The sequence below is a fragment of the Eleutherodactylus coqui genome, chromosome 12 (assembly GCF_035609145.1).
Source record: "Eleutherodactylus coqui strain aEleCoq1 chromosome 12, aEleCoq1.hap1, whole genome shotgun sequence".
Taxonomy (NCBI): Eukaryota; Metazoa; Chordata; class Amphibia; order Anura; family Eleutherodactylidae; genus Eleutherodactylus; species Eleutherodactylus coqui.
The window spans coordinates 1,302,228-1,317,500 of record NC_089848.1 but is presented as its reverse complement, the minus strand read 5'-3'; the positions used below and the strand labels follow the sequence as shown (position 1 = coordinate 1,317,500).

Genomic DNA, 15,273 nt, shown 5'->3' with positions numbered 1-15,273 from the left:
AATGTAATGAGCTTGTGGGCACGGTGGGATCGGTCCATCCCAACTGGCTCTTAAACTATCAACCGGTTTCCATAACGGCAGAGAAGCGGGAGGCTGATGGGTTCATGTCCTTAAGATGCAGACGCAAATGAATATGCAGCCCTGGAATTCCAGTGTGATTGTTCTCAGTAGGAGAAAACAAGTCGTCTTGTAGATTGGAGACCTTCTACTGGCCCACAAACATACATGATGTTACAGCAGCTTATGGGATATCTGGCCCCTTCATCAGGCCTTCAATCTGGATGCTGGGAAACATAATCTATGCACAGATGTGGCAGAAGTGGAAGGTTTTAGTACACTGTGTTCTCAGGAAAAAACACCAGAACATCATCCCAACGGGCCGGGAGGCCTTGTGGTCATCGAGGGAACAATGAATTCTATAGGAGAAGTGATGACCTCAAGCTTTGTAATCTACTAAGACAATCGCCCAACGTCAGATGATTTAGGTTTTGGAATGGTTAATCAGAGTTCTGACTTCAATCCTATTGAGATGCTGTGGCATAACCTGAAGAGGCATACAAGGCATCCCAGAAATATTGATAAGCTGAAACACATTTGCAGGAATGAATGCCCAAAATTCCTTCTCAACATTGTATGGCTTTTTGGATGAACATATTAAAGGGGTTGTCCCGCGCCGAAACGGGTTTTTTTTTTTTTCAACCCCCCCCCCCCCCGTTCGGCGCGAGACAACCCCGATGCAGGGACTTAAAAAAAAAACAGCACAGCGCTTACCTGAATCCCCGCGCTCCGGTGACTTCTATACTTACCGGTGAAGATGGCCGCTGGGATCTTCTTCCTCCGTGGACCGCAGCTCTTCTGTGCGGTCCATTGCCGATTCCAGCCTCCTGATTGGCTGGAATCGGCACGTGACGGGGCGGAGCTACACGGAGCCGGCATCCTGCACGAGAGGCTCCATTGAAGAAAGCAGAAGACCCGGACTGCGCAAGCGCGGCTAATTTGGCCATCGGAGGCCGAAAATTAGTCGGCACCATGGAGACGGGGACGCCAGCAACGGAGCAGGTAAGTATAAAACTTTTGATAACTTCTGTATGGCTCATAATTAATGCACAATGTATATTACAAAGTGCATTAATATGGCCATACAGAAGTGTATAGACCCACTTGCTGCCGCGGGACAACCCCTTTAATGATTTTCTACAAATCTAATCCCTTTACTGTCCCTTTCTAGCAGCCAGCAGTAACACTTGTATATATGCCATGTGTGCAGCAAGCAGAGCTGGAGCCAGCAAAGCAAGAATGCAAGAAAATGAAACAGAATTCAGAAACTGTAAAACAAATCTGATGAACGACATCAACCATATTGATCATTTTATTATATGTAGAAGAGATAGAGAATACACGGCCCACGTTGGGGCAAACAACTTCACTCCATCCGTTAGGGGATTACCATGTGAACACCGCAAGAACATCATCATATAGTGTGAAGTGAGTAACATCAAACAGTGGCCATGTGGACCTTACAGTACAAGAGAACGTGTGTCATGACGAGAGGGAGGTGGGAGCTACAGAAGGGTCTGTCCAAGAAAGGCCGAGATGTCCACCAATCTGAAAGAGAAGCCGGGAAGAGGCGAGACATGGGAAATGTATGGGCGCCTCAGCAGCGCTCCGCGTATGAAGGGAATGATGCACAGCAGTAAACTGAGGAGAAGAGAAACAAAGAGGAATGCGGATGAGCAAGAAGGTCACCGCGGCCACCGACACCGCCGGCACCAACCAGAAAGACAATCACAACATAACCATCACAGCAAACTACTAGCGGTTAGTTGGGCTCCGGAGGGGAGATCAGAGCATCCCAAAACACAGAAGGAGTTACAGGAAGTAAAAGGCATGCAAGAACCCCGCAGAACGAGGAAGTAACGAGGAGAAGCCGGGGCAGTGCAGAATGCAGTGTCCATGAGCCCCAAGCAGGGGCCATTATGTCCTGTGGCCCCTTCGCATCCCGCGCTGACTGGGATCGTGGCTGCATGAACACTTTGTTCTGACATATAAATCTAAGGCTTTTGGGAAAGTAAGCGAGAAAAAGGACAACAATGATAACAGAATAACACAAGTCATCTGCGTGAGGTTCGCACTGAGCTCCCAGAAATCCTTCAGCGCTGCCGGTGACAGCGCTTCTATCTGTCCGCGGACGCGGCTTATTATGTGATGTTACTACAAGCGTCTAGTTGTAAAACAAATGTTTGCATTTTTAAAGTTTCTCAGAATTAACCTAGAATACTAAAAAACAAGGTTTGTCAATGCTTTAGGGCTCATGGGCTAATAGGGCTTTAGGGCTAATGCCCACGGACAGGTTTCACGTGGCGAAAATCTGTGGCGCTGTCCCGCAGCTATCAGGCTCAATGTTCACACTGCGAACTTCTACCACAGAATTCTGCAGCGTGAAAGAAACCGCAGCATGCTCTAATTGCCGCAGAAAACCGCGCGGCCGGCTTCCATCATGCGATGTGAGCACAGCTGAAGTGTTGCGTGATTACGCGTCATCTCCCATCATGCACTGTACTTCGCATGCATGCCAGACGGACTCACATGGTGGATCCGGAGAGGGGAGTATGGGGTCTTTGGGGGGTGCCGTGTCGGACTCCGCTGCCATATTCCACTGGCGAAGTCCGCCATGGCCGGAGGCGGTAAAGAGGAATTACATTTCAGCTTACAAATGTTAGTGACTGTATAATGCAAGTAGTAACATAGTAACACAGTAACGTAGTAACACGGTACGTGAGGCTGAAGGGAGACAATGACCATCTATTCAGCCTGTTTCCAGCCCCTCTTGTTGATCCAGAGAAAGGCCAAAAAAACAATGATGCAGAAGCCAATTAGCCAATTTTGGGGAAAAAATTCCTTCCCGGCTCCATAATGGTGATCAGACTAATCCCTGGATCAACCTTTGATAGTTCCTACGTGACTGTAAGACCCGGATCACCAACCCTGCTGGTCACCCAATGTCTATATCCTATAATATCATAGAAAGGCATCTAGTCCCTCTTAAACTCCTCTATGGATTTTGCCATCACCACGTCCTCAGGCAGAGAGTTCCACAGTCTCACTGCTCTTACAGTAAAGAACCCCCTTCTGTGTTGTGATGAAACTTTCTTTCCTCTAGACCACGAGTCAAAACCAAGGCCCGCGGGCCAAATCCGGCCTGACACCTCATTTTATGTGGCCCGTGCAGCGATTTTCAGTTGGTCTGTGTCACGGCCACAGCGTGACTGAAAACTGCATGGACATGACCAAGTCACAGCTGCATCTCCCATCCATGTGTCCGTTCAGACGGCCTAGTCCGGTGACTATACGCTGAGCCCGGGATAACGTCGGGCAGTGGGAGACAGTTTAGCTCTGCTAAACTGCCTCCCCCCTCTCCGGCCCTCGCCAGCTCCCGGCAAGGGGAAGGGGAGGGGGCAGGCCGGGGCAGGATTTAGTGTACCAAGCTCCCGCCCCTTCCCATTGCAAACAGCCAGCAAGGAGCGGAGAGGAGGAGGGAAGGGGGCGGAAGTTTAGCAGACACTCCCTCTCACCTTCCTTCTCCGGCAGCTCCCATAGCAGTCTATGGGAGCCGCCACCATATTCCAGCTGGGAAGATAGTTCCTGAACTATCTTTCCTGGCCGGCATAAAAATGTCTGGCTGGAATGTGCACCGTATATGCTATCTTTGCCGGCCGTCTTTACACCGCAGGAATATGCCCATTTGCACTGATGCATTGGAAACCAATGGATCAGATGGGCAGCGTATATCGGCCATCACTATGGGGGTCACTGTTATTACTGGGGGGTCACTTACCGCTGGGGCTACTATGGGGGAAAGAATTACTACTTAGGCCACTATTGGGGCAACTATTACTACTGGGGCTACTATGGGAGACACTATTATTACTGGGGTCACTATGGAAACCACTCTGATTACTGTAGTCACTTACTACTGGGGTCACTGTTACCACTGAGGCCACTATGGTGGTCAATATCACTACTGGGTCCACTATGGGGGTCATTGTTATTACTGGGGTCACTATTTTTATACTGTCTTACAATTACAATCGTCTCTTTAAAAGGCACCCATAAGGCTGATGTGGCCCTTGGTGAAAATGAGTTTGACGCCCCTGCTCTAATCGTAGCGGATGTCCTCTTGTTACCGTCGTGGTCCTGGGTATAAACAGATCCTGGGAGAGATCCTTGTATTGTCCCCTCATGTATTTATACAGAGTTATTTGGTGGCCTCTTAGCCGTCTTTTTTCCGGGGTGAATAATCCCAGTTTTGGTGCCTCTCTGGGTATTCCAGTCCCGTCGTTCCATGTATTAGTTTAGTTGCCCTTCTTTGAACCCCCTCCAGTACTGTAACATCCTTCCTGAGCCCCGGTGACTAGAATTGTACACAGTATTCCATGTGGGGCCTGACAAGTGCCTTATATAATGGGAGGATAATGTTCTCGCCCCTCGCCCCTATACCTCTTTTACTGCACCCCAAGACTTTATTTGCCTTTGCAGCAGCTGACTGGCATTGGTTACTCCAGTTTAGTCTACAGCCCACTAGTGCCCCCAGGTCTTTTCCCTAGCAGTACCCCATTTAGTGTATATTGGTGACATCCGTTTCTCCTGCCCATGTGCAGAACCTTACATTTACCAATATTGACCTTCATTTGCCATTCCCCCCCCAAGCCCCCGGCTTATCTCGGTCCGTTTGTAGCCGCACATTGTCCTCCGTTGCATTGGTTATATTGTATAACATTGTGTCATCCATTTGCATGCATGAGACCGCCATGGTAAAAAGCTTTGCACCTAGTTTTGTGAATCTTGTATACATAGTGTCTCCAGTCCTTAGAATTGGTCCAATAACATCAATTTCTACAAAATGTGCATGTTCGTTTATCTTCATCAGGAAGGGCGCAGAAGAGTATTTCAGAACATTCCAACTTCATTTCAACAATAATATTTTCGGCAAACACATCAACTACCTGGATCTCCTACTCTCCACCACCAACATCATCATCCAGAGGGTTGGGCAGAAACAACCTTTGCCTTTTAGATTTCAAGAGCTACTCATACAAGAATTGGTCACTCGATGTTTCTTCTGGCCAGTTCTGTAGGGTGCGCTGAAATGTCACCAGTCCTAATTTCTTTATCCAAACCAAATGTTTTGTTATGTAAGTGGATATGGATCCCCTGTGTCACCCAACCAGTGGATGGATCAGACCTACAGGGCTGACAGCTGACTCTGGAAACCCGGATGCTCACAGCTGAAGACGTGACTTGGAATGTGACGGTGACCAGGGAATTTAGCCCTATGCTGGTAGCAGGTGGTGGAAAGTCCCTGCCTATAAACAGCAGAGAATTCGCCCTGACAAGGGCGGCCCTGCGTGGGAACCTGGGCGCTGTTTAACCCTGTCAGAACTAGTTACCAGGAAGCCAGAAACTGGATAAAACCAAGACGAAGAATCAAGGAGTGAGTGGGCAAGTTCAGGTCTAATCTGGGAGCACCGAGCACACAGAAGACTAAGCAGCGACTGGAAACACAGGAAGAGCAGGAGCAACTGCGACATGTGTCTTCATGAGAGAACTCATACAATAACACTGCAGCACTGGCTGTCAGGTCTGAGGCCTCTATATAGTGGTGAAGAGATGACAAACCATCTGCAGCTGGGTGGCAGAGGCAGAACCAATTTAACCATGGCAGTGCTGGAAAAAGGCAATCACAGATTCAGAGAGTGGCGCCCACGACCTAACATGTTTTAAGGAAAATGGTCCCCCAAAAGTCTAGAAACGGGGTGCCTGTAAGAAAGTAGCTCAGCTGCTGCAAAGTAAGAATCTAACACAAATACAATGGGATGAAACAGAACTTTACGACATACAACCTTACTTACGGTATTCAAGCATCTACCCCGTGTATCTGACTATGTGGACGGCGGCTCTACTTGCTGTACCCTGGGTGCAGTGGTAGCCTTCAGTCTGCTCCATTTCAGGATGTTTGTTGGCCAGTTCTCTTTGACTTGTTAGCTAGTAATTGCCATCAATGGTCGAGAGACATCCAGATTTTGAAAATGTACATTTCTATCAGAAATTTCATATACCATAAATGTGTTTTACGTATAAAGTGCGACCCTGAAAACACATTGTGAACTTAATACCCAATTCTTATTTCTTGCCTGAACTGCCATATACATAAGAGTATACAAAGTACGGTAGATAGGAGAAGGAGCAGATAGGGAAGGTGACACCAAGGCACAGACTGCAGACCCAATCATCACTACAGCCGGTCTACAGACAGCAGGGAAAGCACTTGTTTGCCTTTTATTTAAGAAATGTCAGTGATGCCTTAAGATCCCAGAAAGAATTGGAGGGGAAAGAAATACGAGAGACTTGATAGGAAGCAAAGGCCGGTGACAGAAGTAGAAGTGGAGCTGACAGGATCAGAACACATACAGACTTGCTTGGACCTACGTTTCGCAGGTATGGGTCTGGGTGGTCCTGTTTGAGTAGCTCCATTTTCAAGGCCTGGCAGTTCCACCATGCCATTATCAGGAGGAGGGTAGGAAGGGGGTGGGGGTATCATAAACTGGGGTGGGCTTCGTGAATTTCCTCTTGGGGGCTTTTGTGGTACCTGCCGTTCATTACCTATATGAAGATACACAAGTTATTGCATGCTGAGGTTACAGTGATAATACAGAATATGTGAAACACTTGTATCTCTTCACTGCCATGGTGGGATACCCCAAACACAGAAGCTGGCGTCTTTACAATCGGGATGGAGTACCGCATCAGCGTGCCTGAAGTCTGGAAGCATGTATGATGCCAGTGTACTAAACAATGTATCCAGCAGTAGTGCCGGCAGCCGATGTGCAGAAAGGAAGCCGGCGGTAACTTCCTTCCACGGCTCAGGAGTCAAAACACCATGTTACGATAAGAGCAGAACGGAGATCTCAGCCGTGGAGTCCAGGAAGTCGTGGAATGGGAAGCGGGGAATAGCTGCACAGTCCTATTTAATGCTGAGGTGAAGACCTCCCTTATAGTTTTTCCATTAACCCCCTCAGTGCCTCAATGACCTTTTTTTCAGTTTTTCCCATCATGCATTACTAGAGCCATAGCTGTATGGGGGCTTGTTCTTTGCAGGACGAGTTGGATTGTTTAATGACTATAATGTATTGTGTAACTTAGATCATTTTAGGGGGTTTGGGGAAAAACAGAAAATTCCTCTGTTGGTTTTTGGGATTTCACTTTTACAGCATTCCAAATCCACAGTAAACCATGTGCTGCTGTCCCACGGGGCGGCACGGTTCGGGTCACACCAGGCTTATACACTTTGGTTATGTTCTGCTATTTTTTTTTTTTTTTTTTAAGATTTGCTTTTGTGTTGCCACTAGAGATGAGCGAGCGTACTCGGAAAAGCACCACTCGCTCGAGTAATTGGCTTTATCCGAGTATCGCTGTGCTCGTCCCTGAAGATTCGGGTGCCGCTGCGGCTGACAGGTGAGTCGCAGCGGGGAGCAGGGGAGAGCGGGCGGGAGAGAGGGAGAGAAAGATCTCCCCTCCGTTCCTCCCCGCTCTCCCCTGCAGCTCCCCGCTCCGTGCCGGCACCCGAATCTTCAGGGACGAGCACAGCGATACTCGGATAAAGCCAATTACTCGAGCGAGTAGTGCTTTTCCGAGTACGCTCGCTCATCTCTAGTTGCCACATTCCAAGAGCTGTAGCTCTTCCATCGACGGAGCTCTATGAGGGCTTGGCTTTGGGGGATGACCTCTAGTCTTCATTTATCCAGTTTTTGGTAACATATATTGCATTTTATATGTATTCTATAAGCAGCATTCACTGCGCCCTGTAAACAATATGGTGAGTTAACTCTGCATGCCAGTAAGATTACCCCAATACCAAATGTATATAGGCTCTCTTTTTTTGAAACTTTTTTACACTTTAGTAAAAAAAAAAAATTTTCACTACATAAGACCCGTAACATTTTGTGTTTTTTTGGCAACAGTGCTGTGTAAAGTTTTTTTTTGTAATTTTTAATGGTACCATTTGTTGATGCATATGACGTTTTGATTGTTTTTGTAAGATGAGATTTGCTATTTTTGCCATTTTGTGTCATGGCGTGCATAGTACAGGTTAATTAACAGACTTACTTTTTTCTCTGGGTCATTAATAATGCACTGATACCAGATCCCAGATCTTTTATTTTTTACAAAGAAAAAGCGGAAAGGTGGGGTTTGGACATTTTTATTTTATTTCTGTTTTTTTGTCCCACTAGACTAGAATATCCCCATTTTTATCATTCTTAGGCCTCAGTCAGACGGGCGTTTTTTTCACGCGTTTTGCGCATGCGTTTCGCGCATATATAGAACCAATAGTTCGCTATGATATCGGTCACATGTCCGCTTTTGCAAAAAATTATAGGACACGACGATTCGCAAATCGCGCCTATCTGCGTTCACCGTTTTATGTGCACACCAAAATCATTTTTTTTGCCGGTCAGACGAAGTTTCATGCGCATTTTGATGCGCACGGCGATTTTTCTCCGGTCAGACGGGCGTTTTGCAGCGACGATAAACGCGGGTAGGTGCAGATTTTTCCGGCGATTTTTCGCCTCCGGTCACGCGATTTGCGCATGCGCATCCAACATGCGATGCGCAAAACGCGCGAAAAAACGCCCGTCTGACTGAGGCCTTATAATGTACTGCTATACTTCAGTATAGCTGTGTATTAAAAAGCCTATGAAGCTTAGCCAGATGCTGAGCCTTATAGACCATTAGGTCATATTTAGGCCTCCGAGTGGCATAGCAACCCAATGTAACCCCACAATGACATCAAAGGGGTCCGATGGGTGACAGAGGGAGCCTTTTACATGCTGTGGTCATACTGATTGCAGCATGTAAAGGGTTAAACAAAGGAGATCAGTGGTTTCTCTGGTCCTTGCTGTTTGTGCCAATGTGCCAAGCTATTATCTGATGGCCAAGCACTGACCTCCCTGGCATGGGAATACGGAGCCAGGCTTCTGATACAGAAGCATAAAAAGGTGGCCTAAAGGCTGCCGTCAGAAGGCGTATGGCTGTCGTTTAGGGGTTAAGTATGCCTTTTTTCCCACATGACAAGATTTTGCTTTATGGCGGCTGGCTACAACTCTTTAGGCTTCAATCACACATGCAGATTGTGAAGCCCAAGCCAGAAGTGGATGAACACAGAGGGTAACTATAGGGGCGTTCTTATACCTCTTTGTATCCATTCAGGTTTAGCTGAAAACCAAACAAACACAAGTGCATGAAGAAGTGCGCCCGAGACTCCCGGCACGCGAGCGCGAATGTGAACTCCATTCCTTTGATACATACACATGAGCAATGTTGTTCCTCAGAGAGGCTGCGAGGTAAAGACAATCGGGGCAGGGGCTATTTTTTCGTGTTCCTTGTAACACAGCGCCTATTGTTTTCAATGGGACCTTAAAGACGTCTCATGGCCCTCGCACCCCGTGTGATGTGCCTGCGAGTGCGACGCTTGGCTTTCCACTGAAACCAATACAAGACACGTGCGATCCTCTGTTGTGCGCGAGGATCGGGATTTCACGGAAGTGAGGATTTTGACTCAACTACAAGTAAAATCTGCGATGATAAGCGCAATTTCGGGCCAGGAAAACGTGCGCTCGCCTGTGTGAATGAAGCCGGAAACTGTGTGCGATTCCAGTCTACGGCTTCATTCAGACGGCGGTATTCGGCCCGAGTTGTAAGCCGCGACCAGCAGTGGAATCTACAGAGGCAAACCCGTCATGGCAGATTTGTAATCCTTCTGTGTTTTGGCTGACTGCAGCTTTCAGATACCGATGAGATTGCTGACCAAAACATCTGATTGGCGTCCGCCCTTCATACCATCTTATATACAGATTCACCCCTACAATAGTTGTGTCTCCAAACTCCGCATCAAAACCTGTGTGTCTGAGTCCAGCCCAAGACATCCGCAGCAGAGAGGACACCACAGACCTGCTTACCTCCTCATGTCAATAAGCTGCACAGTAAGGTTCTTGTAATATGATAAACCATGGTGGCATCTCACAACCAGCAGCACACGCTCTGCCGCTCAATCAATCCAAAAATAATAGGTCAGCACGTTACAAAACAACAGAGACGAGTGTCCAATGTGCAGCAGGAAGGCATACAACATATCAAGTTCATACAATTAAACATATGCTCAAAAATTGCATGTATGCAAAATTATGTATCAAACATTACTTGTCTAAAATGACACATCAAGCACACAAGGCATTGGCTCTATACATATATGAAGCGCTATCGCTCTCGCCAGTCTGCAGGGGCCGTTATACTTCCACTTTCACTCTTTAGCACATGGCGCTCATTCTCCTCTGGCTTTTTGTCCTGGTCATTCTGCAAAACTATAAAGATTAAGGTGACCAGACATCCCAATTTAGGTGGGACAGCCCCGCTTTGCCCCGGGACCCCAGTGGGACAGTCATTTGTGCCGCTTTTCAGCAAATAGAAAGTGGAGTGGCAGCATCAATCGGTGCAAAATTCTTAGCAGGGTTTAATCTCCCATAACAAGAAAAACATTTCAACCTGCAATTAGGGTGGAGCAGGATCGGCCCCTGAGCCTCTCCATGCGCCCTTTGTGACCACATCTATATATATAAAGACGAAAGCCCTCACTGACTCACTGACTCACTCACTGACTGACTGACTCGCCAAAAGTTCTCCAACTTCCTGATGTCGTACAAACATGAAATTTGGCACACGCATAGATTATCTCCAAAATAGGAAAAGTAATTGGGTCCCAATTCGATTATTCAATTTTAGCGCAAAAGAATTGGCGTCGAAATTTTACGTACGTAATCTAAATCTGTCACTTTCCAATGTCATAGAAACTTAAAATTTGGCCCGAGCATTGATTATGTCATAAATGGGAAAAGCTAATGGGTCCCAACACGATTATTCAATTCTATGCGCAAAAGAAGTAGCGTCCAAATTTTACGTACGGAATCTAATTATCTCACTTTCTGGTGTCATAGAAACGTGAAATTTGGCACGAGCATTGATTATGTCACAAATAGGAAACGCTAATGGGTACCAACTCCATTATTCAATTCTATGCGCAAAAGAATTAGCGTCCAAATTTTACGTACGGAATCTAATTCTCTCACTTCCCGATGTCATAGAAACATGAAATTTGGCACGAGCATTGATTATGTCATAAATAGGAAAAGCGAATGGGTCCCAACTCGATATTTTAATTCTATGTGCAAAAGAATTAGCGTCCAAATTTTACGTGCGGAATGTAATTTTTTCACTTTCTGGTGTCATAGAAACGGGAGATTTGGCACGAGCATTGATTATGTCATAAATAGGAAAAGCTAATGGGTCCCAACTCCATTATTCAATTCTATGCACAAAAGAATTAGCGTCCAAATTTTACGTACGGAATGTAATTTCTTCACTTTCCGGTGTCATAGAAACGGGAGATTTGGCACGAGCATGGATTATGTCATAAATAGGAAAAGCTAATGGGTCCCAACTCGATTATTCAATTTTAGGCGCAAAAGAATTGGCGTCGAAATTTTACGTACGGAATCTAATTTTCTCACTTTCCGGTGTCATAGAAACGTGAAATTTGGCAGGAGCATTGATTATGTCATAAAGAGGAAAAGCTAATGGATCCCAACTCGATTATTCAATTCTAGCGCACAAGAATTGGCGTCAAAATTTTACGTGTGGAATGTAATTTTTTCACTCTCCGGTGTCATAGAAACGGGAAATTTGGCAGGAGCATTGATTATGTCATAAATAGGAAAAGCTAATGGGTCCCAACTCCATTATTCAATTCTATGCGCAAAAGAATTAGCGTCCAAATTTTACGTACATAATCTAAATCACTCACTTCCCAATGTCATAGAAACGTGAAATTTGGCACGAGCATTGATTATGTCATAAATAGGAAAAGTTCATAGGTCCCAACTCGATTATTCAATTCTAGCGCAAAAGAATTAGAGTCCAAATTTTATGTGCGGAATGTAATTTTTTCACTTCCTGATGTCATTTTATATAAAGGAAACGTCGCATGGTTACCTCCACGGGGTGTTTCCTGGGTAACGCAGAGAATTATGCAAAATGGTGAACATATGTTTTTCCTCAGTATCTCTAAAGTAACCACGACTTCATAAGATTTTCCGTGTGAACACCAGATAAACACCAGTACCAAATTAACTCGGGCGAAGCCGGGTATATCAGCTAGTCTATATATAAAGACGAAAGCCCTCACTGATTCACTGACTCGCCACTAATTCTCCAACTTCCTGATGTCGTAGAAACTTGAAATTTGGCACGAGCATTGATTATGTCATAAATAGGAAAAGTTAATGGGTCCCAACTCCATTATTCAATTCTATGTGCAAAAGAATTAGCGTCCAAATTTTACATATGTAATCTAATTCTCTCACTTCCTGATGTCATTTTATATAAAGGAAACGTTGCATGGTTACCTCCACGTGGTGTTTCCTGGGTAACGCAGAGAACTATGCAAAATGGTGAACATGTGTTTTTCCAGTATCTCTAAAGTAACCACGACTTTATAAGATTTTCCGTGTGGACCCAGATAAACACCAGTACCAAATTAACGCGGGCGAAGCTAGTTTATATATATATATATAACTCGAGTGAAGCCGGGTACATCAGCTAGTATATATATATATATAACTCAGGTAAAGCCGGGTATGTCAGCTAGTATATATATATAACTCGGGTGAAGCCGGGTATATCAGCTAGTATATATATATATAACTCGGGTGAAGCCGGGTATATCAGCTAGTATATATATATAACTCGGGTGAAGCCGGGTATATCAGCTAGTATATATATATAACTCGGGTGAAGCCGGGTATATCAGCTAGTATATATATATATATATATATATATATATATATATATATATATATAACTCAGGCGAAGACGGGTATATCAGCTAGTATATATATATATAACTCGGGTGAAGCCGGGTATATCAGCTAGTGTATATACATATATATATATAACTCGGGCGAAGCCGGGTATACCAGCTTGTATATATATATATATATATATATAAAACTCGGGTAAAGCCAGGTATATCAGCTAGTATATATATATATATAAAACTCGGGTGAAGCCGGGTATATCAGCTAGTATATATATATATATCTCGGGCGAAGCCGGGTATATCAGCTAGTATATATATACATAACTCGGGTGAAGCCGGGTATATCAGCTAGTATATATATATAACTCGGGTGAAGCCGGGTATATCAGCTAGTATATATATATATATATATATATATAACGCGGGTGAAGTCGGGTATTTCAGCTAATATATATATATATATAAATAACTCGGGTGAAGCCGGGTATATCAGCTAGTATGTATATACATATATATAACTCGGGTGAAGCCGGGTATATCAGGTAGTATGTATATACATATATATAACTCGGGTGATCGTGGTTACTTTAGAGATACCGGAAAAACATATGTTCACCATTTTGCATGGTTCTCTGTATTACCCAGGAAACACCACGTGGAGGTAACCATGCGACATTTCCTTATATAAAATGACATCAGGAAGTGAGAGAATTAGATTACGTACATAAAATTTGGACACTAATTCTTTTGCGCTTAGAATGAAATAATCGAGTTGGGACTCATTAACTTTTCATATTTATGACACAATCAATGCTTGTGCCAAATTTCCCGTTTCTATGACATTGGGAAGTGAGAGATTTAGATTATGTACGTAAAATTTGGACGCTAATTCTTTTGCGCATAGAATTGAATAATCGAGTTTGGACCCATTAGCTTTTCCTATTTATGATATAATCAATGCTCGTGCCAAATTTCCCGTTTCTATGACACTGGAAAGTGAAAAAATTACATCCCGCACGTAAAATTTCAACGCCAATTCTTTTGCGCTTAGAATTGAATAATGGAGTTGGGACCCATTAGCTTTTTCTATTGATGACATAATCAATGCTCTTGCCAAATTTCACGTTTCTATGACAGAGGAAAGTTAGAAAATTAGATTCCGTACGTAAAATTTGGACGCTAATTCTTTTGCGCATAGAATTGAATAATGGAGTTGGGACCCATTAGCTTTTCCTATTTATGACATAATCAATGCTCGTGCCAAATTTCCTGTTTCTATGACACCGGAAAGTGAGAAAATTACATTCCACACGTAAAATTTGGACGCTAATTCTTTTGCGCATAGAATTGAATAATGGAGTTGGGACCCATTAGCTTTTCCTACTGATGACATAATCAATGCTCGTGCCAAATTTCCCGTTTCTATGACACCGGAAAGTGAGAAAATTACATTCCGCACGTAAAATTTGGACGCTAATTCTTTTGCGCATAGAATTGAATAATCGAGTTGGGACCCATTAGCTTTTTCTATTGATGACATAATCAATGCTCTTGCCAAATTTCACGTTTCTATGACACAGGAAAGTGAGAAAATTATACTCCGCACGTAAAATTTGGACGCTAATTCTTTTGCGCATAGAATTGAATAATGAAGTTGGGACCTATTAACTTTTCCTATTTATGACATATCCAATGCCCGTGCCAAGTTTTAAGTTTCTATGACATTGGGAAGTGAGAGATTTAGATTATGTACGTAAAATTTCGACGCCAATTCTTTTGCGCTAGAATTGAATAATCGAGTTGGGACCCAATTACTTTTCCTATTTTGGAGATAATCTATGCTTGTGCCAAAATCCATGTTTCTACGATATCGGGAAGTTGGAGAACTTTTGGCGAGTCAGTCAGTCAGTGAGGGCTTTCAGCTTTATATATATAGATATATATATAAATAACTCTGGTGAAGCTAGTATGTATATATATATATATAACTCGGGTGAAGTCGGGTATATCAGCTAGTATGTATATATATATATATATATATATATATATATATATATATATATATATCGGGTGAGGTCGGGTATATCAGCTAGTATGTATATATATATATATATATAACTCGGGTGAAGCCGGGTATATCAGCTAGTGTATATATTATATATATATATATATATATATATATATATAAAAAATTGAATGCATGGGTGTCTGTCTGTCTGTTTGTCCTTTATGCGCTACTACACCATTCATCCGATCGCCATAAAGCTTTGGGAAGTTGTTGAGTACACTCCTGGGAAGATTATAGGCATAGTACATCTATCCTACGATAAATGGCGCGCTTGCGAGCG

General features: G+C 44.0%; 1 protein-coding gene across 3 annotated transcripts in view; it reads right to left on the bottom strand.

Annotated features, from left to right (window-relative positions):
* The window catches only part of COBL (cordon-bleu WH2 repeat protein), a 305,079-nt gene that overhangs the window by 51,414 nt on the left and 238,392 nt on the right, over window positions 1-15,273 (bottom strand). For all 3 annotated transcript variants that reach the window (XM_066584546.1, XM_066584547.1, XM_066584545.1), the window contains one exon: window positions 6,487-6,660. In XM_066584546.1, the coding sequence (XP_066440643.1) occupies window positions 6,487-6,660 (174 nt within the window). The remainder of the gene's footprint in view (window positions 1-6,486; window positions 6,661-15,273) is intronic.